The sequence below is a fragment of the Capricornis sumatraensis genome, chromosome 13 (assembly GCF_032405125.1).
Source record: "Capricornis sumatraensis isolate serow.1 chromosome 13, serow.2, whole genome shotgun sequence".
NCBI classification, from domain to species: Eukaryota; Metazoa; Chordata; class Mammalia; order Artiodactyla; family Bovidae; genus Capricornis; species Capricornis sumatraensis.
Window position 1 is genome coordinate 53,938,705 of NC_091081.1, and position 25,452 is coordinate 53,964,156.

Consider the following 25,452-nt stretch of genomic DNA (forward strand, 5'->3'; position numbering starts at 1 on the left):
GGCCAGTGATGATACTCACGCAGAGAAAGGACTCTTGAAGAGGGGAAGTAGACGGACATCATAATTTTAACCTATACTGACTCTGTATTTAGCTATGTGATGTTCATCAGTTATACCCAACTTCTGCTTTTCAGAGATTTAAAAGCTAATAGAACATCTAATTCCATAAATTTTCCCTCTTTTGCTAATAAGAGAGCATGATTAGTAGACATTCCTATAAAACAGTAACCATAGTTTCTCTCCAGTCTACAATGTACTTGAAAATCTAGTCTATAAGCATTTTTTACCATAAAACCTACATCAAACATACCTATGAGAACATTAATAAATTAATAAAGATATGTGACAAAGACTCACCACATGTGAAAAATAGTTTCAAAAACAAATTTTACGGCTGGAAGTAAAACTGCAAATAAATGAGCTTCATATCATTTTATGCCACAGAACCCACAAATTAAATGTTTTTCAAATAACATATCAAAAAAAGACCAATACTATTTCAAAATGTCAAGACATTTATAAATTTGAAAGCAGCTATGAGTGTAAGTTATTCTTACTCTGTCCCCTCCCACAAAGATAAGGTTATTCTCAAAGTAAAATACCTCAAAGCACTTTACAGTCATATTTTTACTTATTTCAGCTCAATAGGCATTCTGAACATAAGCATTCAACAGGGATAAATCAATGCTCCTCAAAATGTTGTTTCTATCCACTTAATACAGCATAACTAGCCTCAAACACAATTTCATTTATTTTCAATTTCCATTGGCCTTCAGACCAATGACCAATTTCAAATAATTTCTAGGTTAAAAAATTACATTATTATTAACAATCCATTGTGTGGTACTGCTAATTTTTAAGGATCTGGTTTGGTAAAAAATAAGGCAGATGAGATATTTAAAAGAAGAAGTTTCGGCCCAGAAGTCAAGAGGAAGCTCACTTGAACAGTAAATTAACATTTATTACTTTAGTTTGTATATACCTTGTAAGGATTAAATGTAAAGGGAGAGAAAGGTAATTTTATCAGAAAATATGTGTAGACAACTTCTCCAATAAAACAGACACCACCATTCCTCATTTTATGTTACCACTGGATATTAATTTTGGAAGAGTGAGTCACTTCTCAATTTCCATATTACTTTCTTTTTAAATTATTTCTCTGAATAGTTGAGGTTGTAGAGTCAACTTGCTTTTCCCCACAGGAAAGTCATCTACTACAATGAGAATAATTTGTCACATTACTTAAAATGAAAAGACTTAGCTGTACTAAAAACGTGAAAAGCAAATTGTGTGATTTAGGCTGAGCCTCAGAGACTTATCTAATGTCTTCAGGATTAAGCTGTTTTCCAACCACAAGATAAACATATGACACAATCAGCAAGTTAGTAAACTCTCTATTGTCTAAATCTGAGACTAAAAATTCAGCAGTGAAGCTTCCTACTAGTGAGCATCCTTCAATAGTTATATAGGAAACATATAAATATGAATATATAAAACTTGAGTCAGAATAAAATATTTTTAGGGATGACAATACATTAGGTAATTGCATGAAGTTTACTTTAATGTTAGATCAGTACTCTTGGTGGGTAGCCTCAGAATATTGTAACTGTTAAACAGATGTCAAAGAAACAAAAGACACATTACAGGCATTTACATTTTCATAGATCCCTATGGTCTTAGTTTTCAATTTTCAGAACCTAAATCTTTAAATGTTCAAGACATACAGACCTATAAATTAACTCTGCAGGTGTTTCAACATAATGATTGACAGAAAAAAAAATCTCTTTCAACTAAATTAAAAAATTAAACTATTTTCAACAATAAAACAATAAAATAGTATAATAAAAGTTTACTCAATAAATTAGACAATTAAACTTTTCAGTGGATTTAATAAATAGCTAATGATTTCTCTCATTATAACAATACATTGCAATAAGGAACAGGATGCATGTTTATATAGTACTTTTTATTTCACTTTTCATTATTTCTTAGTGTTTTCTCCATAGGCTATTATTTTCACCACTCTGTTTTAGGCATGAGGAAGACAATACAAGCCTTAAAGACTTAAAGAAAAGCCCCTGTATTTTACAGCTGAGTTTCAAGCTGCTGCGTTAATCCCCAGCAGGATTTTCTGAATAGACTTTACTGAGGATTGACTCAAAGTAACTTTTCTTATGTGTATTATCAGATACAGCCGCTGCACTGACCATAACAAAATTATCAAGAGAGACAATTTGCACAGAGTAGAAAGGTACTCAATACTTGCTTGAACTGTGAAGGTTTTCTTTCTCAATAATACGTTCACTGGCATCAGTCAGAGATTTTGGGCTAAATACAGGAAAGCTGAGCAAAATTACCATGCAAGAAAAGACTGTAGATTCATAATAATAATAATAATAAAGAAACATTCACACTGCCTTTAAATCAGTCAAATTTATGACATAATTAAGGCTACAATTTACCAATACTCTGGAAATCTTAGAATAATATGACTAATCACGTAACAAATAATTAGAATTTTTAATATTGGAAGAATATTATGTCTTATGCTAGATTCCTTCACTAGGCCGAGTAGCCTGCTCTTCAGTCTTACCTGCACATTTGGTTCTGGTGATTAATGGAGGTCCTGGAAGCCCTGTTCCACCTTCACCTGGTCTTGTAAGTAGAACACGGATCTCATATTCAGTATCTGGATCCAAATGCCATAATTTATAAGTTGGCGCATTGACTGCATGGGTTTCTGTCCAGGACCCTGATGTCATTCGGTACTCCACTTCTTTCAGAATAATAGGACCATCGCCAATGATGGAATTGGCATTTAGCTGAATCAGCAAGTATGTAGGCCCAACGCCTAGTAGCTGAGGAGGAGCAATGGGTCTCGGTGGTTCTAGGAGAGACGGATGTACAATCTCATTAGCTAAAAACCAAAAGACTATAACGCATAGATATACTTATATCTCTTGAAGTCTAAAGGCTTAAGGACTATTTTATTTAGGAGTTCACAAGAAATATATAAAAGAAAACTGGGAATGAGTCGTCTGGAAACTTTACTTTTAAAGAGCAAATACTTTCAAGATGGGATATGACCCTTTTACCACTTTTTTTTTTTTAATTAAAAACATGCCTCTCCAGGAGATAAATTTGTAAAAACAGAGTAACCAAGGGAAATAAAAAGAAAATATTTAGAGACAGATAGCTCTGATTAACTACTAAACACAGTACACATTAACATTCTTGAGGAACTAAGATCTTCACAAATCTCCAAATTAATGAATACTGCTATAACTAATTATTTTGTTCATAAAATATGTCCAGATCATGTCTTTTTTCCTGCTGGTTTTTTTTGTGTTTGTTTGTTTTCTTTAACTTCTGCAGACTTCCTGCAGATGAAATGAAAAGAACGCATAGCAGCGTTGAACTCAGGAGCTGACGCCGAGTGATGACTTGTTTCCATATATCTATCTCTCAATATAATAAACTGAAATTGACAGCGAGGCAAAATCACAAATCATTATATATCACTGGCCTTTGGGAGGAGCATGTGATAAGGCAATGCATCAAATATTAAACTCAAATGTCAAAGGTACACTGCAATTTAATCTTGAGCATCTTAGAAAGAAACTTTGGGAAATAATATATCAATTTTTGAACTTACGAATATGATAAATAATGAATTAGGGAACTATTTCCCCTTAACAACAATACAGGTGAAATCTGATACTGAACATTATGAAAGATCCCATAGCTTTAGCTCTATCCATATGAACTCTAATTAGCACATTGCGATCAGGTGGAAGCTTCTTTAAGTCTCAGAAAGAACACCTCTTGGGGACCCAAAGGACTTTAAGGGAAAGTGTTAATCTATTGTTTCAAAGGTGTTTTTTTTTTTCAAAGTTAAAGCAAATTATATGAAGAAAAGCTATTTAATGCAACCACACACTCCTTTTGGAGTCCACCCCTTCATCTCAAGGAGAAGATGCAGATAGAAACAAGAAAATACAGCTGATATTTTTTTTTAACTGGATTTCCTATTTTAATGGTTATAATACAACACTGAAAAAAAAAACAGTATACTTCTGGTACAGTTTTCCAGTTGTAGCCCAGAATTTGCTTTTAAACTCCAATGTGTAGTTTCCACCTTATGAACCCTTGTCTTACAAACATCCCTAACATGAGGAATAAAACAAGCTGGACTAAATCTCTATACAGGTTAATTTTCAAGAATCTTCCTCCAAAATTCATATGACAACTATTTATTGAGTAATTACTAACTGCTAAGCTATTCTACACATTGGGTATTCATATAACATGGCAAGGGAGACACAATAAATCAGCAAATTCGTCATTTTAAATTGAGAGTTATGTAGAAAATAGAAATTGAGAGTTATGTAGAAAATAGATACTGAGATTAAAAATATCAGATGTTGGAGGCAGAGGTACCTACTGAGAAACACTAGGTTTTTTTCTGCCCAAATGACTTGAAGAACATAAAGTCAGTCACATCAAGAATCATCATTACACAACAGCTTTCAAACTAATTATCAGTAAAATCATACGAACTTGTGCCTCACTACTGCTCCTGTTTAAAGTGAAAATTAAGCTCAGATTAAGATTATATATATGCTATATAAACTAGTATTGTAGTGTTAGTCACTTAGTCATGTCTGACTCTTTGCAACCCCATGGACTGTAGCCTGCCAGGCTCCTCTGTCCATGGAATTTTCCAGGCAAGAATACTGGAGCAGGTTGCCATTCTCTTCTCCAGGGGATCTTCCCAACCCAGGAACTGAACCTGGCTCTCCTGCCTTGCAGGCAGATGCTTTACCGTCTGAGCCACCTGGAACCATGTGCTTTATAAACTGCTTACATTTAAAATTATTTCTATTTCTTATAGAAAGGTAGTTCTTAATACCTAATTTATAAATTTTAAGTACAAACTCTCTAATGGTTTGAAAATTCTTTTCAACAGCATATATTCAAAATTGGGTACAGGGTGAACTAATATTTACAATTTCACAGCTGAATTCCATTGAGAAGCTACAGAAGAAAAAGTCTAAATAATACTAAAATAGTTTAGAATTTTCATGTTATCAGTTAAACAAAATAAAGCTGGACAATTCATACCATGAAATTTTAGCAACTAGTCTAACAACTTTTATATTTCAAGATTATAAAAGTTTTGGTAGACAAAGAGAGAGTTGATATATTTTCTAAATCTTAAACTAAAATGAAACTGAATAGAGAAATGAATGTAATAGAAAAAATGCAAATATCTTCCCAGACTATCTAAATGTTGCACATATTTTAAGAAGCAGTCTGTATTTTGCGAATAAACTGAGCTGGCTCATATCTGTAATGTTTGTTTTCATTCCAGATGGCTCATGTACTGACTAATTTAAGTAGGAAATGATACTAAATTCACAGCTTGCTGGGATTCTAACCCAGAGCAGCAATGCCTCACTCATATCACAGCTGAACAATAACCTGTAGAGGTCTGATATTTAACATGATGGAATAATTTGCTAAATGAATTATACATAACAAACACTGGGATTACTCTATAAATTTATGAGTAGGGTGAAACCTGACCTAATAAGTGTACATTGAATATAAAACCTCAACCACCACAACTCTGCACATTATTGTCATGGAAAATAAAGGTGAAAACAAAAGAGGAGAACAGAAGAGGAAAGCTACAGCAAAACATATTAGAAACAACTGAAAAAGAAAAGCATAATGTTTCTTCTATCATTTCTACCTTTAAAGAAATGACATGCACAAGAAGAGATCTAGTTTTTAAAATGCATACACTATTAGCTGAGTAGACCTGCACATGTTATCATAATTTCTTCACTGGCACACTAGGCATAATTTTAAGAATTTTAAAAGTCTTTACATTTCTAAGGCCTGTCAACAAGCCCTATATTCGATGCTGTTTTGCTTTGTTTTGTTTCTGCCAAGGAGCATATAAATTTTAAACCTGAAAATTAATATTCAACACTAGTGTTTTGTGTACATGAAGAACTGAGTTTGATGTAATCAGGTTGTTGGACCAAAGAGGGCTATAATTCACTCTGATCAGTTTTACATCTCACTTACTATGGTCAAGTCAACAAAAGGGCAGTCCAGTAATCAAAGCACTAGCTCAAATTCAGAACTGTGGCAATATTCAGAGAGGCTTAAAAACATATACATTGATTAAGAGCATGATTATAAGTGAAACCTAACATTAATGAGACTAATATACCAATACATATTAAATTTTATGTTGGAGGTAAAAATTTGCCTCATATTAGCATATGCATTTTGTTTTTAGCCCCTTGAGAACAAGTAGGCTTATTTATAAAATCTCTATTCATTTCAATAAATTATGCATGAATTTTAATCAGTTAGCAAATGAACAAGTAATTGTTCTGCAGAACAATATTAATATTCTTCATAACTTAATACACTATCAGACCCAGAGGTGTGGTGTGAATAAATCCCAATTGTACCCTAGGTATCAACTGAAGCGTGCAATCCCCAAAATACAAGATAAACTTTGCCGATGTTACCAATTAACTTTCAATTAATGACTTATATTCATTATTCTAGAGCTAAACCTATTATAAAATTGCAATTATACATTCAAATTGCTTTATTTGTTTTCTTATTTCAAATAATTTTTAAAAGTGTCTTGGAATCACAGTAAGTCATTATCAAAGAATATTTTCATTCAATTATTCCTATTACAATGCTATTTACAAACAGACATGTCACTTATCAACACTGAGTTAATAAAATGCAAAATCAGAAGTTGAAGCTATGAAGCCAGAAAAAGTCACTCAACAAAGTAAATATCAAAGCAAATGACACTTCTACATTTGTCCTTTCAAATAAATACATTAAACACCTCTTAATCCTATATCCTTCCACATTGTTTTGTTTACTTGTCAGAGAAGCCTTGATAAAAAGTATCTTGAGATAAGACTTCTCATTATAGAATCAGGCAATAAAAATGCCTTTGTCTCCTAAGATTGTTGTAACAAATTACCACAAAAGTGTGGGTTTAAAATAACTGAAATTTATTCTCTCATGATTCTGGAGGCCAGGTGTTACAAATCAGAATCACTGGGTTGGAATCAAGGTGGTGCCAGGACATACTTCCTCCAAAGGCTCTAGGGGAGAATCAGTACCTTGCCTTTTCTAGTATCTCCTAGCAGCTGGTATCCGCTGGCTTGTGGCCACATTACTCCAGTCTCTATTTCACAGTTCACACTGCCTTTTCCTCTTCTCTCTGAAGCCAAATCCCTCCAATCCTCTACTTATAAGGGATTTCCCAGGCAAGAATAATGGATTGAGTTGCCATTCCCTTCTCCAGGCAATCTTCCTGACCCAGGAATCGAACCCAGGTCTCCTGCATTGCAGGCAGATTCATTACCGTCTGAGCCTCTAGGGAAGGTATTTGTGATTATATCCACATGCAGGGTACAAATGAATAATACAAAATACTATCCCCATCTCAAGACTTTTGGCTTAACCACATCCCCAAAGACAGTTTTTCCAGATAAGGTAAAAGTCATTGTTGTTGCTCAGTCGCTCAGTAGTGTCCAACTCTTTGGACTGCAGCACATCAGTCCTTCATCATCTCTCAGAGTTTGCTCAAAGTAGTCATGGGTTCCATAGATTACGATCTTAGATTTTTGGTACCATTTTTCAGCCTATCACAGACATGGATTATAAACTCATCCTTACTCCTGGGAGACATCATGACTCTACCTTTGTTCTAGTTGGTAGGATGCTAGCAAAATAATTCTCCTTGGATTTTTCCTAGCTAGGTTCAGAACAGTCAAAATTATTTTTTTAAGAGGCAATAATTTATCCACACTGCATTTTTCTTGCTATTTATTTTTTAAAGGAAATGAAAAAATAGAGGATGAAAATTATTACTAGAAATGGCTACAAAAGTCAATGTTCCCTTTCTATGTCTAAATTCCTATAAAAATACAATTAGAATATTTGCCTTGGAGTTATTTATTTTATTTGCTATCATTTGTTTACTTAAATGAACAAATCAATTCAAATCAATATTATTCTACTCCTTTATCATTCCTCTTATTAAAATTTTGACCCAGTTATAGTTTAAAAAGAAAATTTTACTAGTTCATGCTTCATTTTGTCTAATTTTCTTCCACATCACCTATTAAATGCTCAAGTAAATGGAAAAGAACAAAAACAACAAAAGCAGGAAGAATAACATCAATATACAAAATAACTCAAGCTTTTATTTATCAGCTACCCTATGACAGTTTTAAATGATCTTAAATTATGCCTCAAAAGGATAACAATATAATTTAATGGTACTTGACTGTTCCAAGAAATTTGAAATAACACTGATGAACAGAAGATGGCCTTTCCTTCCATAAGAAATAGAAAGCAGGTTACAGATAATAAAAAGCATTGTTAGGGGGCATTTGATATCACATAAATGGCAACATAATTTGTCTCATTTTGTCCTAAGACATAAAAACATGAAATAAACAGTTGGAAGTGTTTTGATGTATAAGATGTAACAAAGTTTCTCCTGCAGTCACACTTTATAAACTGTAATGCAAATATATTTATGAGAAGACTAATAGCTCTTTCATGATTTTCACTCTTATCACTGATACCTCAGATTTCCAATCCTAACGAATTCCTTAGGCAGCTGAATACCTCTCAATTCACTCTTTGGACTACTATCTCATGATATTTGCCCATATCAATTATGTAGTCAGTAAATTCTATGAATCATTTTTCAGATAAATCACCATTTTAATTATGTTGACATATTTGTGCATTGAGAGTGTAAACTTTTATTTAATATGTTAAAATCCTTTTAAATCCAACAATCCAATGATAGATGTTTTCTTCAAATCCTATCATTCAGGTGGCTCATAAGCTTGAACTGGTCAAATAAAGTTAATGCTCAGACATCACAAAGTTTGGATGCTGCTAAATATAAGGTTCCTAAGCCAGCATCTACACCGTGTATCAATCAAAATAGGCTGTTGTTACCTATTATCATCTCCATGGAAATTACACGTATGATAGGAAAAGGAGTGCGTCAAGACTCTATATTGTCACCCTGCTTATTTAACTTATATGCAGAGTACATCCTGAGAAGCACTGGGCTGGAGGAAGCACAAGCTGGAATCAAGATTGTGGGGAGAAATATCAATAACCTCAGATATGCAGATGACACCACCCTTATGGCAGAAAGTGAAAAAGAACTAAAGAGCCTCTTGATGAAAGTGAAAGAGGAGAGTGAAAAAGTTGGTTTAAAGCTCAACATTCAGAAAACGAAGATCATGGCATCCAGTCCCATTACTTCATGGCAAATAGATGGGGAAACAGTGGAAACAATGGCTGACTTATTTTTCTGGGCTCCCAAATCACTGCAGATAGTGATTGCAGCCATGAAATTCAAAGATGCTTACTCCTTGGAAGGAAAGTTATGACCAACCTAGACAGCATATTAAAAAGCAGAGACGTTACTTTGCCAACAAAGGTCCCTCAGGTTAAGGCTGTGGTTTTTCCATACATTTATGGATCATGTCTCGATGGGAGAGTTGGACTATAAAGAAAGCTGAGCACCAAAGAACTGATGCTTTTGAACTGTGGTGTTGGAGAAGACTCTTGAGAGTCCCTTGGACCACAAGGAGATCCAGTCAGTCCATCCTAAAGGAAATCAGTCCTGAATATTCATTAGAAGGACTGATGTTGAACCTGAAACTCTAATACTTTGGCCACCTGATGCAAAGAGCTGACTCATTAGAAAAGACCCTGATGCTGGAAAAAATTGAGAGCAGGAGGAGAAGGGGACAACAGAGAATGAAATGGTTGGATGGCATTACCGACTCAATGGACATGGGTTTGGGTAGACTCTGAGAGTTGGTGATGGACAGGGAGGCCTGGTGTGCTGCGATTCATGGGGTCACAAAGAGTCGGACACGACTGAGCAACTGAATTGAACTGAACTAAGGCTATGGAAAGAGCGTGTGCTGTGCCCCACTACCCACCCTTATAAAATTTCACATACACAAAAAATCCTGAGAAATGTGAAATAAATACCCATGATTTCACAGCTATAAGTAGGCAAAAATATTTTAGAATGAAAAAAAAAAATGCCATTGAACAACAAAGCCCTTTTTAAATGATATACATATATTCATTTTTACTATGTATTTTTGAATCATCATTACTGATATCTATCTAAACAAGACTTTCTTCATTCTCCGCCAGCAGTTTTTCACTAACAGTAATTGTTCTAATGATTGAGGAGTGTTACTTGCTTTGAATTGGCTAGAGCCAAGATTACTTGACCATGAAATTCGCAGGATAGTCCCACAAAATGAAAAATCCTCCAGCCCAAAATACTACAGGCTCCCCTAGAGAAACACTACAATGTGAAAAATAATTCCCCCTCACAAATCCAGGGGTTATACTTACCTAAAATTACATCATTTATATTTACATTGTTTTGTTCCTGGTGGTTCAGATGGTAAAGAATCCACCTGAAATGCAGGAGAACCGGGTTCATTCTCTGGGTTGGGAAGATCCCCTGGAGAAGGAAACCCACTCCAGTATTCTTGCCTGGAGAAAACCATGGATAGAGGGGCCTAGTGGGCTACCATCTATGGGGTCATAAAGAGTGGGACATGACTGAGTGACGAATCACACACACACATTTACATTTCTCAAAAGAGTACTGGAGCAGTAATTTGAAGAGGGTGCAAACAGTAAACATGTGATCATTTATTCACACAGGCTTGGCCATTGTCGATGAGGCACAGTTAAATGGGCGCGTGAGTATGCACCTTACTCATTAACAACGAAACTGACAGTTTTGGAAAACCGTATATCAAGAAGTAAAAATGTGTTAACAGACTAAAGTAATCCCACTTCTGGAAATTTAATGTAAAGAGACAATTAAACCTATATCTAAAGAGCAAAAAATTAAGCAATCAAAATATTCTACAATAGGTAAATGATGACACAAATTATGGTATTTCAGTAGCATTCCATCATATACTTCAAGAACACAAGTTGTGAAGATTATACAACAAATGTCAGGTGACATTTGAATGTTTAGTTTATTAAAGCTTTCATTTTAAAAGGTAGAAACTATATCCCTACTAATTAAAGAAAGAGACAGAGAAAAGAAAACCACTAACCACTACTACAATAAGGAAATATACCAAATAGCTAATAACAGTGATCAGGGAACTATGAGACCACAAGTGGTCTTGCTCTTTCTTTTTTCTCTATTTTCCAATAAATTTTGTAACATGTTCATCAAACTTTTTCACCGTTACATTCCCAGTCTCTGTTGCAGTGCCTAAGTTCAGTAATTCGCTACAGAATGAGTGGTTGACTTAACACCGTGAAAAGAAAGTCATCCATGTCACTGTAAGAAAAAATTATCCACATAAACTCTGTCTATTCCATACCAGAAGACACAGACTGCCACTTCTGTGTCAGAACCATAATTTGGAGTTGGCAATGGTAAAACTTTGTGTGTTTATTTATTAATTTGCTTAATTTATTTTTGGATAATGAAATTAAGTCCTCAAAATCTAAGATTTACCACCTTGCGCTCTGAACCATGTAGCTAGCCAATTGCTCTGACAATGATACATGACACCTACAAAATGTTACTATTTAATTAAAAGAGTTTGTTGACTGGAACAAAGGTACACTTTCTAGGCAATTGCTTAGTGACCAAGTGGCATCAAATGATTTATCCACCTTATAAAAAAAAAAAGGCATAGCTGCAAACCTATATAATAATTCTTTTCTGTCTTTTAGTCAAATCAAGTAAACTTTTAAAAAAAGATTTTCCATGTGAAGAAAAAATTCATATGTATATATACAAATTTGAATGTAAAATACTTTATCAAATATACAGTTGTACTAATAATACCAGAATGTATACCAATAACTTGAGTTTCTTGAGCAAAACTTTAATTCAGGGTAGGAAAACATTTTGATACTAAATATGCCACCCCTCACATTAAAGTTATTTTGTCTTTCAATCCCTATGTGATTTTGCATTCATTTTTTTTAACTGCAAGGTCTGTGGAATTACAGTATTTAATCTCAGTGACATGGCTCTTTCCTGCTGCCTAAAGTGCTGAAATAAGAAAAATCATTTCAGCAACAAAACTGCAAATTTTGCATGCTGAATTTCATATCCTGTATATTACCATGGCATTTTATTCATCTAGATTTGAAAACACTGCTGATAACTTTATTACCTGCTTGACCTAAAAAGGCACAGTGGCAGCACCCTGTTTGAGATCTGCCAGCAGAAACTAAAAAGAAAGTTAGGTTCATATTTAGGGTATAAGAAAAGGTGAAGGGATTTTTAAAAGTAAAGTTTATTTGCTTTTTAGCCTATGTAACCTAAAACCATGAAATAACTATAATTTTTATTTCCTTTTGTCCACAAACTATAATTAATATCTATGCAATGAATTGGTTCAGAATTATGAATTACTACAATAATTCAACAACTTTACAAAAGATTCCATCAGTACCACAATCTGTATGGCATGGGAGCAAGCCACATATGTTTTGATGGAAATTACAGATCCATTTGATTGAGTCAGAAACTAATACAGAATATTTCTCTTATGGCCATTTAATCTCTCATTTCAGCCTGATCAGAGCTCAAACTGTTCATGTGTTTCAGGGAAAGAACATCCAGCTGATTGCAAGAATAACAATCAGGTCAGTAGTAAAACTGGGAGAGTCTTCAACTCTTTGGCTCCCTCAAGTCTAGGGTCATAAACAGGTAATCACATCACCATCAATCAGCTTTATGAGGTAAGACAATAAAAAAATATATGGTAGGAGAAAGGAGGGGAACTGTGTTTAGCAATGATAATATACGTATGTCCCAGTAATACGTTATATATGCCTAGGATTCAAACAGGCCAAAGGATTTGGAGTAACACCATTTATATTCCAAATCTAGAATATTAAATTTTTATAATCTTGTGAATCTAAAGTCCAAATAAAAATTTTAAAACTTATGAAATTAGAATATTCCAATATTTAATTATAACCAAACAACAAATGTAAGTTGGCCATCTTGATCCTTGGATTTAAATATTCTGTTGTGTTGACTAACTGTAATATAACACATAATAAGTATACGCTTCTTATGTTCTCATGAACTTTGTGACTATTTCAAGACAATTCAAAATGATGCATGAAGTTTTTATGCATATGTAGCCAGCAACAGATGGCTACTTTTTTCATGTAATGACTTAGTCAAGTAATGGAATCAGAGATACCATTCAGTCCCTTCACTCAATGACTATAAAATCTGCCTTTATTTACCCTTATTAATATTTACCTATTATTTCCACATGACTCTGGAAGGTACAGTGTGCCATTTTTAAGCCAGGCATATTCCAGTGTACATGTGACATAGTTACTTTATGAAAAACAATTTGTGATGACATAGTAAAAAAATTAAATAAGATTTCAGTGCTATAGACACTTCTCTAGATAACAGGCTTTATGAATTCACTACTAGCTCCAGCAGTCATAATTTTAGGATGTGTTTCAGTTCAAAAAGCATAAACTGTCAGAGACTTTCAAAATCTTCACATCAAAGAAACTGTGTCATTCATTAGCTAACAGAGACTCAAATCAATTTTGTAGTGTAAAGATTCCCAGTATATATTCGTTTAAAAGGATAAATGACACAAATTAGCAATTATAGAACATTTCTTCAATTTTGAGGTTAAACAAAACAAAAAACAATTATGTGTCCTACAGAGGTAGATGCCCTCGATTATATGAGAAAAAAGCAAAGCTTTAAGGTGAAATGGGTTCAACAGATGTGGTCAGTGACTTCAGGTGGACTCTTCTTGATGTCAACTAGGATAACGGTCAGGGGATTTGAAAAGGGGACCAAAGGACAGATTTCTGAACCTAGTCTCTGAACTAAGAAAAGCAGGTTTTATAGGTAACTCAAGAGTGTATAGGTATAAAGATGAACAGAAGGGAGTGCCATAAAAACAGATACATCAGTGTGATCACCAGCCTTATTAACACATGGACTTTTAAATAAATATTTTAATCATCCAGTGCTATTAACATTCCTTAAGGGGCCCAATACCCCATCTCCATTAGTCAAAGTGCCATCGAAAATAAAATTACCACACCTACTTTTATAAACAGATGGAAATAGGGGGCAGACAAGAATAATTACAGATCTATGTGATAAAGTAATGAGATAATGACACTTTAAAGACTAGTGTAACAGCTCAGCCAGCAAGGGACTTTTAATTTCCATTCCATTCAAACACCCCTATTTCCACACCATAATGGGGATATGGAGACATTCAGAATATCAAAATAAAGCATATCATCTCAACATAAAGTATTAGAAGGCAGCCCAAGTTGTAAACCATTAGTGCAGAGCTAGAGAAAGTTTCTAAGAGTAAAATAAAGGGTGTCAAGTCCATAAGTAATGCAGTAGCGTTGGGCTCTTCTTCCACGGCCACTGCTATTGACAAGAAACCTCTCTTTCCTATTTTGATGAATATCATGCCTTTTACAAACAAGGGCATGAAATGGCTACTGACCAAAACTGTTCATATATTCTTTCTGTGAACTTCAAATTCCCCACCCTTTTGCAACGTTAGCCAGATCAACTGAAAACTTGCTGCTGCTGCTAAGTCGCTTCAGTCGTGTCCGACTCTGTCCGACCCCATAGACGGCAGCCCACCAGGCTCCCCTGTCCCTGGGATTCTCCAGGCAAGAACTCTGGAGTGGGTTGCCATGTCCTCCAATGCATAGAAGTGAACAGTGAAAGTGAAGTCACTCAGTTGTGTTCAACTCTTAGCGACCCCATAGACTGCAGCCCACCAGGCTATGGGGAGTAAAACAAACATAAGTAAAATGTGCAAGCATTTTCATAGGCACCAAAGAATCTTACAAACAGTACTTTTATCAGTGAAAATATGATTAAAATGGGTAAGGAGGCCTACTATTTTCAGTATTATAAAAAGAAGGAGAAACTACCACGCTTCTTTGGCATGCATTTTTGCAAAATATTACACTTATAAAAGTTGATACTGCTGAGAGTTCTCCCTGTTGCACCCAAAGCATACCATTTCTTATCCCAAAGCTGCAATACCCTTATATTTTTAAATGTATGTCTATGTACATGTTCAAGTTTTAAATTAAGAATTTGACACTGGGCAAAGGTCAAGAAAGATATTCATGAATCACAGAGCTATAGACGTGTTGCTGCTGCTGCTGCTGCTAAGCGACCCCCATCGACTTCAGCCCTGTCCGACTCTTAGCGACCCACCAGGCTCCTCCACTCATCGGATTTTCCAGGCAGAGTACTGGAGTGGGGTGCCATTGCCTTCTCCATAGATGTGTTACTCCTGTACATTTAAAATGTAAAGGAACTAATTTGTGCCTGTATATGTTTATCTTGTTTCAAAAGTTATCTTAATACATAAATGCAAGCTCTGTTAAATGAATCCTTTACTGATGATAAATGTATCTTCTCTTCTGAATAAAATCTAATGTTAATTAGGTGATGAGAAAGGGGTCAAAGGTAAAGTCTATGTGCTCTAAACCATGGTACCCAACTGGGGGATATTCACATTACTGGCAGAATGGCTAGGGGGAGGAAAAAAAAAAAACAACTATACAGCTTTTGTGATTATCATGGTATTATAGATAACACACAGGAAAATGAAAAAAAGCATAAAATAATACAGACACTGTAGTGGTTTGAAAACATGGGCATGGATTTTTTGAGAGTGTTCCCACTGAGAGCTTGAGTCCATGTTCTAGCTTCTTGAATCTGGGAGACCTTAGACCTGCCTAAATATAAACAGCACAGAGAAGTGGTGGAATGAGGCTAGGTCACAGAAGACCATGTACTTCCCCTCTGTTCAGTAGAACCTGGATCATCCACCCGTGGATCCCTGAGCCACCAGGGCTCAGTTCAGTTAGTAGGTAGAGTTATCCTAGTCCAGGCATCAGACATGTGCATGAAGAAGTTTCCAGATGATTCTCACATCCAGGAGTTTGAATTAACTTCAGCTAGTCAATTTGAGTGTTTCTGACTGAGGATACAAAATTCCTGGGACAGGAAAAACCCACCCCTTCTATGCATTTCTGAATTATTGGTTCCTAGAAGTTGTGAGCATTATACGTCAGTTGCTGGTTTATGCCTGTATGTTTAGGAGTATTTCACTTTGCAGCAGTTAATAAATGGAAAATTATGTCTTATTAACAAGATTGAAGGAAAATCTTCATGAAGAAACCTTGATGAAAGTTGCAAACTTCTGTGCATAAAAATACTGCTCTACCATGATCAGTCTCCTGCTTACCTGGCCAGTCTCACATCTTACCACTCTCCAATACCAATCACCTGTTCATATATAATAATTTGTATTTTCTATGGGAATTCTTTCTTTTATCTTCATCCACCTTCATCCTTTATAGGGTGCTTGAAGTGCTCTTTTACCATTTATAGACTTAGCAAAACCATTCATCTTCAAATCCCAGCTCATTTATCACTGCCTCTGAGAAGCCTTCCTAAGCACACCCTCTCTAACCTGAAATAAATGTACCTTTTCCTGTAGGAGATTTATCCATATATTTTTTTCTCTGTCTCTTTAGTTATTGAGCTCCTAAAAGACACACATTTTATTTGTCTTTACATTTGTGACTTCAGACTTCAACACTTAGCACATTAGGCAATCAAATGATGATTGTTTAAAGAATGCATTTATGAACAAATGAAAAGAATGAACATAAGGTAATTTAAGGTCAGATAATACATACTGTTGGTGAGGATATGGAAAACTAGAACCTTAAAACTGCACACTGGAATATAAATTGATACAGTAAATTCAAAAAGCTGCCATACTTACTAAAGCTGAACATAAGCATATGCTATTACCTAGCATGTCCATTTCCAGGTAGATGTTCCCCCAAAAGTCAAATGCTTACAATCAGTAAACTGGAAAAACTGTGGCAATCTCATCAGTTAGAATATTTTACACAATGATGTCAAATGATGTACAGATACATGCAAAAATACGAAAGAATTTCACAAAGTTGGAGAAAGAAGCCAGATGAAAGAGTATAAACTACAGAATTCTATTTACTTAAGCTATTTATTACTGTTAGAAGCCAGGGACAATGGGGTTAGTGACTGCAGGGGAGTGATGGGGACTTCTGGGGTGCTTGGTAATACTGTATTTTTTCATTGTTGATTGTGTATATTTTCAGTTTCTGAAAATTCATCAAGCTATACATTTATCAAGCTATATATTTAATGCATACTTTTCTGCATATTTATACTATGTTTAAATAAATTTTAAAATTAAGGAAAGCATGGTTCTGTATTAATTAGTCCCTGACTCCTGCTCAGAAACGCCCCCTGCACACATTCAAGTCAATACAATACAGTTAGAATCTCATCTTGAGTTTGAAATCTCAAGTCAGTATTTATGGCAAAAATCTAATTAGGTCAAAATTTCTTTTCAAAACTATTAAAATCAATCACAAAGTGAAGTGAAGTTACTCAGTCATGTCCAACTCTTTGCAACCCCATGGACTGTAGCCTACCAGGCTCCTCTGTCCAAGGGATTTTCCAGGCAACAGTACTGGAGTGGACTGCCATTTCCTTCTCCAGAGGAGCTTCCCAACCCAGGGATCGAAGCCGGGTCTCCCGCATTGTAGACAGATGCTTTACCGTCTGAGCCACCACGGCAGTCCACCTAGTTCATTTTTTTTTTTCTTTTATACATCATTGTACCAGTTCTCTTGACTTGCAAAATGTGAAAATCTCCAAATTCAAAAGAAACAACAGGTATGTTTATCTACAAGATTGAGCATTAAAATCTTTCTGTCTTTGAGTAAATCTCTGCATCTCAGAGGGAGCAGTTGAGTTCTATAGTCACCTATGTATAATAAAATATATTGATATTATGAAGTGTCTATAGCATATAAAAGCATCAAGTGATTTTTTTCTGCTTCACACATATATGTTCTTGAAAATTACTTATTTGAATATATCTGTATATGATACACAACTCTTACACAGTTCATATATTTCCCATTTGTTGTCCAATCTCTCAGTAGTGTGTGTGACTTTCTGCAAACCCACAGATAGTAGCACACCTGGCTTCCCTGTCCTTCACTATTTCTTGGAGTTTGCTCAAACTTATTTCCCTTGAGTTGATGATCCCATCCAACCATCTCATAATCTGTTACCCACTTGTCCTGCCCTCAATCTTCCCCAGCATAAAGGTCTTTTCCAGTGAGTCAGCTCTTCACATCAGGTGACAAAAGGAGAGGAGCTTCAGCATCATTCCTTCCAATCAATATTCAGGATTGGTTTCCTTTAGGATGGACTGGTTGGATCTCCTTGCAGTCCAGGGGACTCTCAAGAGTCTTCTCCAACACCACAGTTCAAAAGCAAAAATTCTTTGATGCTCAGCCATCTTTATGGTCCAACTCTCACATCTGTACATGACTACTGGAAAGACCATACATAGCTTTGACTATACAGACCTTTGTCGGTAAAGTGATGTCACTAATACACTGTCTAGGTTTATCATAGCTTTTTCTCTAAGAAGCAAGTGCCTTTTAATTTCATGGCTGGAATTACCATCTGCAGTGATTTTGGAGCCCAAGAAAATGAAGTCTGTCACTGCTTCTACTGTTTCCCCATCTATTTGCCATGAAATGATGGGACTGGATGACGTGATCTTAGTTTTTGGAACATTGAGTTTTAAGTTAGCTTTGTCACTCTCCTCTTGTTGGAGGCTCTCCTCTCAAGAGGCTCTTGTTCTTCTTCACTTTCTGCCATCAGGGTGTGTCATCGGCATATCTGAGGTTTTTGATACTTCTCGCAGCAATCTTGACTCCTGCTTGAATTTTACCCAGCCCAGCATTTTGCATTTTGTATTCTGTATATAAGTTAAATAAGCAAGGTGACAATATACAGCTTTGACGTACTCCTTTCCCAATTTGGAGCCAGTCCACTGTTTCATACCAGTTCTAACTGTTGCTTCTTGACCTGCATACAGGTTTCTCAGGATGCAGGTAAAGTGGTCTGGTATTTCCATGTCTTTAAGAGTTTTCCAGTTTGTTGTGATCTACAAAGTCCAAGGTTTTAGCGTTGTCAATGAAGCAGAGCTAGATGTTTACATTTCCCATAACATCTCTCTATTGAAATTCTCTACTGAAATGTTAAATAATTATTTAACATTATTCTGGAATCATGCCAATTTAAGTTCATTAATGTCGACATTATTTGAACTTTGATTGCACTGCCTCTGTTAGTTCACAGAAAAAACTCTGTGAGCCCATCTCATAGCATCTCTCTGGATTTCTACTCAGCAAATACAAAAATGGAGCTACCCTGCAAATGAATAATTTGAAAAAGAGAATGTGACTCATGATATGAATTTCAACGTGAAGATTTACTCGGAGCTTGTCCCTACCTTGAATACAAAATAGAGTAAGTGGAGGAGAAAACTTCCTCCAGAGCATATATTAAAACTTTTCTAAGTCCTGCTTCAAGAAGCTGAAAATAAGACAATAATGGTAGTCTATAAAGAAAGAAATTAAAAAAAAAAAAACAAGCCAGAGTCTTCAGATTTTCATCTGATTTTATCAAAGGTGACTGGACCAAAGAAAAATCCACCATGCTGAGTACCATCCAGGAAGCTGCCTGAAGTTTTTAATATTCTAATGAAATTAAGGATAAGAGCTGATGGACTTTGTTTTATTACCAAGCACTATGCCCTGAAAAAGAAGACAGGCTATTGAATTCTGAATAATGTATTTTTTCCACAATCAAGGAACTTTTGAAATCCAGAGAATCTTATCAGAGTCATAAAATATTTCCAAAATCTTCATAGAGCTACAGAATCTATTCAAAATTCTTGGTTTAAAATCCAAGAAGTATGTTCAGGAAAGAAGGGAGGAAGAATGCAGAAGGAATATCAGAATAGTTAGGTTTCTTAGCTTATCACAAACCACAGAGATACAGGATTCTGCCTAGATTCTAAAAAAGCTATCCAAGACTTGCTGGAATCTAGGTTGAGTGAGCATGTTGGCTTCTTGGATGATTATTGAAAGGAACTAGAAATGAGAAAGGAATTTTACTATTATCATGCATAAAGAATAAGTATAATAATATGTTATAACTTAAAGACTAGATATCCATGCAGCAACTATAAAAATGGAATTATAAGAACTTAAAGATCATGTATCTTAGTTATTTTTATTAGCAAAAATTACAATGATCAGCCAATGTGACTGTTCAAAAATGTCAATCAAATCAATGAATTGGAGTTTTTAATGTTTATAATAAAATAATAGTTGTTATTTAAAGTGAATTGAAGGGAGGTGAGAAAGAATATAAGTCTGATGATAACTTGAAATAAGTTCTCTATTATTTTAGTATTTCAGAGAAATTCTCTCATAAGAATCAAAGAAATTACACACATTCATCAAGAGGATACACTTCTAACACCCCACAGTAAGAAATGTGTTGCTAATAACAAAAGATATTCATAAAAATACAGTCAATTATATCTTGCAATATTCCTAAACTGTTCAATCAAGGCATTGGTAACAACAGAACATTTTCAGTATCAAAAGATTATCAGTATCAGCTGCTTAAACCCATTGTAGATAAACAGCATAATACTGAATACTTCAAATTATAGGCAAATAAAGCAAAAACAGAGAAAATTTAAAGCATTGGAGAATTTTTTATGCAATTGTGATAAACTTATTATAATTATCTTATAAATAGTTTCATGTAACATCACAGGCTCAAGATGATGAAAGGTCACTAACACAGTGCCAAACACATTTTTATGAGATAAATTCAATTATAATTGCTGTGACTATTCCAGCCACAATTTAGACATAGAATCCAATTATCCATTTCATTTTCATTTATACCTCATGGGCTAGATCATTTATCATGTTTCATGATAATGATCAGAAGACACATGGAAAGTGATTTCTGGAGGTAACAAATTACCTACCATATTAGCATAGCTTATAAGATCCTGTCAACAACTACTATACATAAATATGAGGTAATTAAATTTACAATGTGCAGGAGTGTTTGATATGCTGCTTGCTTCCTTCACAGCTGCCAAAAAATCTAGGTTGCTAAATGCAGCAAAACTGTTTGGTTGCAAATCAGGAATCATTATGCCCCAGAACTCCAACAGGTAGCTGGTATGCTGTGGCTCCAGAGGCTGAGATGCATCTTTCATCATCTGGTATTATTACTTCTTACCACCAACCCATCAATCATTACTGTGCAGACAGCTTGAAATGATAGTCCTGGACCCTCACATTACTGCTCCTTGAACTCTGTCTCATCCATCTTTTGCATCATTCCTGATTCACAGCTAAGTACCCTCTCCCAGCTGCAAAACCAAGTGTGAACCTGTAATGCCTTTAACCTCTAGTGCCTCTCTAATAGTAATTGATTTCCCTTTATTACAGAGCCACTGTTCAGAAAAGAACACTTATGCTTGCTGATGCTGAAAGATGATTTTGAAAAGATCCAAGTTATGGAATTCCAGTAATTGCAGGAAAATACATTATTTTGTTTTCTTTTGCAAGTTAGGCTTCAGAATTATATTAGTATTTCTACTTGAATATTTATTCATAACACTCAGAAACACAAACTTAGATATAGACAGATATAGATACCTCTGAATGCAAAGTACATGAGACAGAAAGAAATGATAGCCTATGATATGTCCATAAATACAATAATTTAATCTGAAAACTAGTAATCAGAATTCCAAATAAACTTAACAGTAAAAATCAGAACTTTAAGGTACTTGGTAGGTTGAAACTGCAAGATCTGTTTTCAAACTTGACCCAATGCAAATAAAAGGGATTAAAAGTTAGACGCAAGAATATTTGTGAAGACTGCCTTTTAAATTAAGTTTCTCACCAGCACATGTTTTCCTTCTTCACTGATTGCTAAGAGAACCTTCAAAAATGATACCAGCTACACAGTGGTTGGTGTACAATAAACTATCAAGACTAAAGGGTTTTAATTCCTCTCTATCTGAATGCTGTTATAAAAGTTTAATAAATCAAAATGATCAAAATGTTCCCAGTGGCAGATTGGGATTCGGTTTCCAATTCAAATTCTCTTTAATATATGGCTCCTCTGACATCTTGCATTTCCACCATCCATGTTGAATCCCAAACAGCTCGCTTTTCATCATTGTGAAGTATCAACCAGTCTGGTCATGGTAACTACTTTTTAACAACCCTGCACAATACAAAGAAATGTCAAACCTGATGGAGGTTTTAACATAGAACAATTAATGGCAGGTGGGAACTCTTTATCCTTAAGTAAATATTTTTAAATGACCTGATGCAGTGAGTGACATTCTTTGAGGATTGAGAAATGCTGTTGTACAGGAGCCTTAGAAAGAAAAACTGCCTTCCTTTCAATGCTTTAAAAAATTGATGTAAGAAAAAAACATATCTAGGAGCATTATTATCAGGGGCACTCAAATTCTGAAGAGCAGAAAAAGTGGAAAAGTCTTTGGAGAGCATGCTTTATTTCTATGAAGTACACAGTTTTTACAAAGAACAGGAAGATTTTCACTTAACAGATCATTTCAAACCCCAAAAACGTGATCTACATGTAGCATCAGGAGAAAATATTCACACATGCTATATCTCACATGTGTTGATTTCATATATGAATAATGTCAAGAATAAAGAAAGACATTATATTTAACCATGTCAGGACTCTCTTTCCAAATTTTCCATTTAATTGCATATATCTGCTTTTATCCTAAGTTTAGCAACAGGAAAAAATCTAATAATATTGGCTAAAGACTCTGACATGAAAGCTTCCAAAAGAATTTCTATATACTAGAATTTCTCTACACTGTGTTTATTTAATTTACCTTGTGTTGAATCTCTGTTAATAACCTTCAACTAGTTGAAGCCTTTCCCATATGCTCAAAGATTTAAAACCTGTCTCTCCAGTGACCCAAGCAAGAATTTACAACTAAAATGACCACCTATGCTATCAAGTAAGTTCTACAAGCATTCCAAACTTTTGTCCAGAATACTGTATTTCACCTAGTATCCCAGGCTGACTATTCCATCTTTGGTCACTTCACAATATTCTTAACAGTATTTCCACCATAATCTCTCAACTTTGACTTGTCCTTTCCAACACAACCCTCCTTAAGGATGTCTTACTATCTCAAGTGTTTAAGATATTTAGAGTCCCCTAAACTTACTCCCTGAAAACTCATTATTCTCCAAATCATCTCTCATCCTTGTTTTCTGAATCAGATATGAAGACATGAGTAACCTATTGCAAAACTCCCAAAAGTTCCCAGATCAAATGATATAATTATTCATATTCGTTAGTCAGGCATTCAATTTGCTCCACAGTTAGGCCTCAAAGTACAATTTCAGGGTCACATCTGACTTCCCTGTGAAACAGTGTTGTGGTCTATATGTAACAATAGCCCTCAAGAACATATCTTTTCCTATATCACACCCTCTGCTTGAAATGCCCATATTTATTTTCAACTATCCAAATCCTACCCATCTGTCACTGGTAAGAATGTCTGCCTCTTCCACAGCTCATAACCTGACTGGTAAAGTCAAGAATGAGGTTGCCTCCTCTGTCCTACATATTAAGACCATGCCATTCATTTGGTACTTTACAATCTATGCTATTGTTGTTTCTTGAACAACTACTTGATTATATCAGCTGGGTATTGGCCATGGTCCTGGCTACTGAAATAGAATAGTAAACAAGCAAAAGGGAAGAGCCCTTGACTTAGTTACTTGAGAGGTGGAAGCAGATGTTAGGAATGCAATAATATACTGAAGAAATATGAAGATGCACTGTGGACATAAAATGCCTGGGCCCTAAGGTTGAAGAGAGCATGATCAAGTGAAAGCAAATCAGTGCTGCTAGAGTTTGGTGAGTAACTGCCTAACCAAGAAGCCATCAGAATCAGAAGAGCAGTCAGTCTGTCAGCTATTGTGTGAAGACTGACTCAGAGGAGGCAAGTACTGATGGAGGGAGACCAGTGAGCACTCTTTACAAAAGTATAGCAAAGAGCTCACAGATACAGAGAGCAACTAGTGATTACCTGAGAGCTCAGTTAGTAAAGAATCTGCCTGCAATGCAGGAGACCCCGGTTCAATTCCTGGGTCAGGAAGATCTGCTGGAGAAGGGATAGGCTACCCACTCCAGTATTCTTGGGCTTCCCTTCTGGCTCAGCTGATAAAGAATCCACCTGCAGTGAGGGAGACCTGGCTTCAATTCCTGGGTTGGGAAGATCTCCTGGAGAAGGGAAAGGCTACCCAACTCCAGTATTCAGGCCTAGAAAATCCCATGAACTGTATGTATAGTCAGTGGGGTCCCAAAAGTTGGACACCACTGAGCAACTTTCACTTTCATTTTCAGTGAATATCAATCTGGAGATGGGAGGGGGGAGGGGCAAGACAGGCATATGGGATTAACAGATACAGATTATTATGTATAAAATAAGTAACAAAGATATATTGTACTACACAGGTAAATAAAGCCATTATTTTATAATAACTTTAAATGGAGTATAATCTATAAAAGTATTGAATCATTATGTTGTACACCTGAAACTAATATATTATAAATCAATTAAACCTTAATAAAAATAAAGCCTCAGCACATAGAGATTTTTTTCTTAATTTAAAAAAATTAAAAAGTACAGTAAAAATAAAATGGTGATATGGATGAAAGCAATGGCACTGAAGGCAAAGAAAGTTCTGAGCACCCAAGGATATGTAATAAAATTCAGAAAATGAAAGAAACAGACTATTAACATATGTATTTCTAGCTACTATATTTCACCCAACAATGTGAGTATATTTCAGACCACTGTCTTGTACAAATATTTGTTCTGCACATACTAATAGTAGGTGTCACATAAAGATCTTTTGAAAACTTAGAGCTAAATAACTCTGGAGAAAAAAAATCTATAAAACAAAATCAATGAATTTTCTTTTGTACTAGAAAATAACTATCATTTGACTTTTAAGTATTTTGGAAAAAATGAGAAAAAACTGAATAAGATAAGAATGTGAAAGTATGCATTTATTTAAGGGGAAAAAAAGAAAATCCAGGTGGAGGATATAACAACTATAATAGTATAATGGCAGGAGTATGCTTGCTGTGGATTAAGGAGGTGAGTGATAGAAAAGAAATTTTGAGTGGTACCCCGAGCATATTTCATTTAAATTCTTTGGACTAGAAAAGCACTGTGATTTTTCTTTTTCACTAATGTGAAGGAAATTCACTGGAGGGGGTAGCAGGTAAAATAAGAACAGTAATGGTTCCTTCCATATGCATATGAAGAT

At 35.0% G+C, this 25,452-nt stretch overlaps 1 protein-coding gene across 4 annotated transcripts in view; it reads right to left on the bottom strand.

Moving 5' to 3' along the window:
* Positions 1–25,452, bottom strand: part of PTPRK (protein tyrosine phosphatase receptor type K) — a 619,103-nt gene that overhangs the window by 236,171 nt on the left and 357,480 nt on the right. For all 4 annotated transcript variants that reach the window (XM_068985075.1, XM_068985072.1, XM_068985073.1 and 1 more), the window contains exon 7: positions 2,594–2,887. In XM_068985075.1, the coding sequence (XP_068841176.1) occupies positions 2,594–2,887 (294 nt within the window). The remainder of the gene's footprint in view (positions 1–2,593; positions 2,888–25,452) is intronic.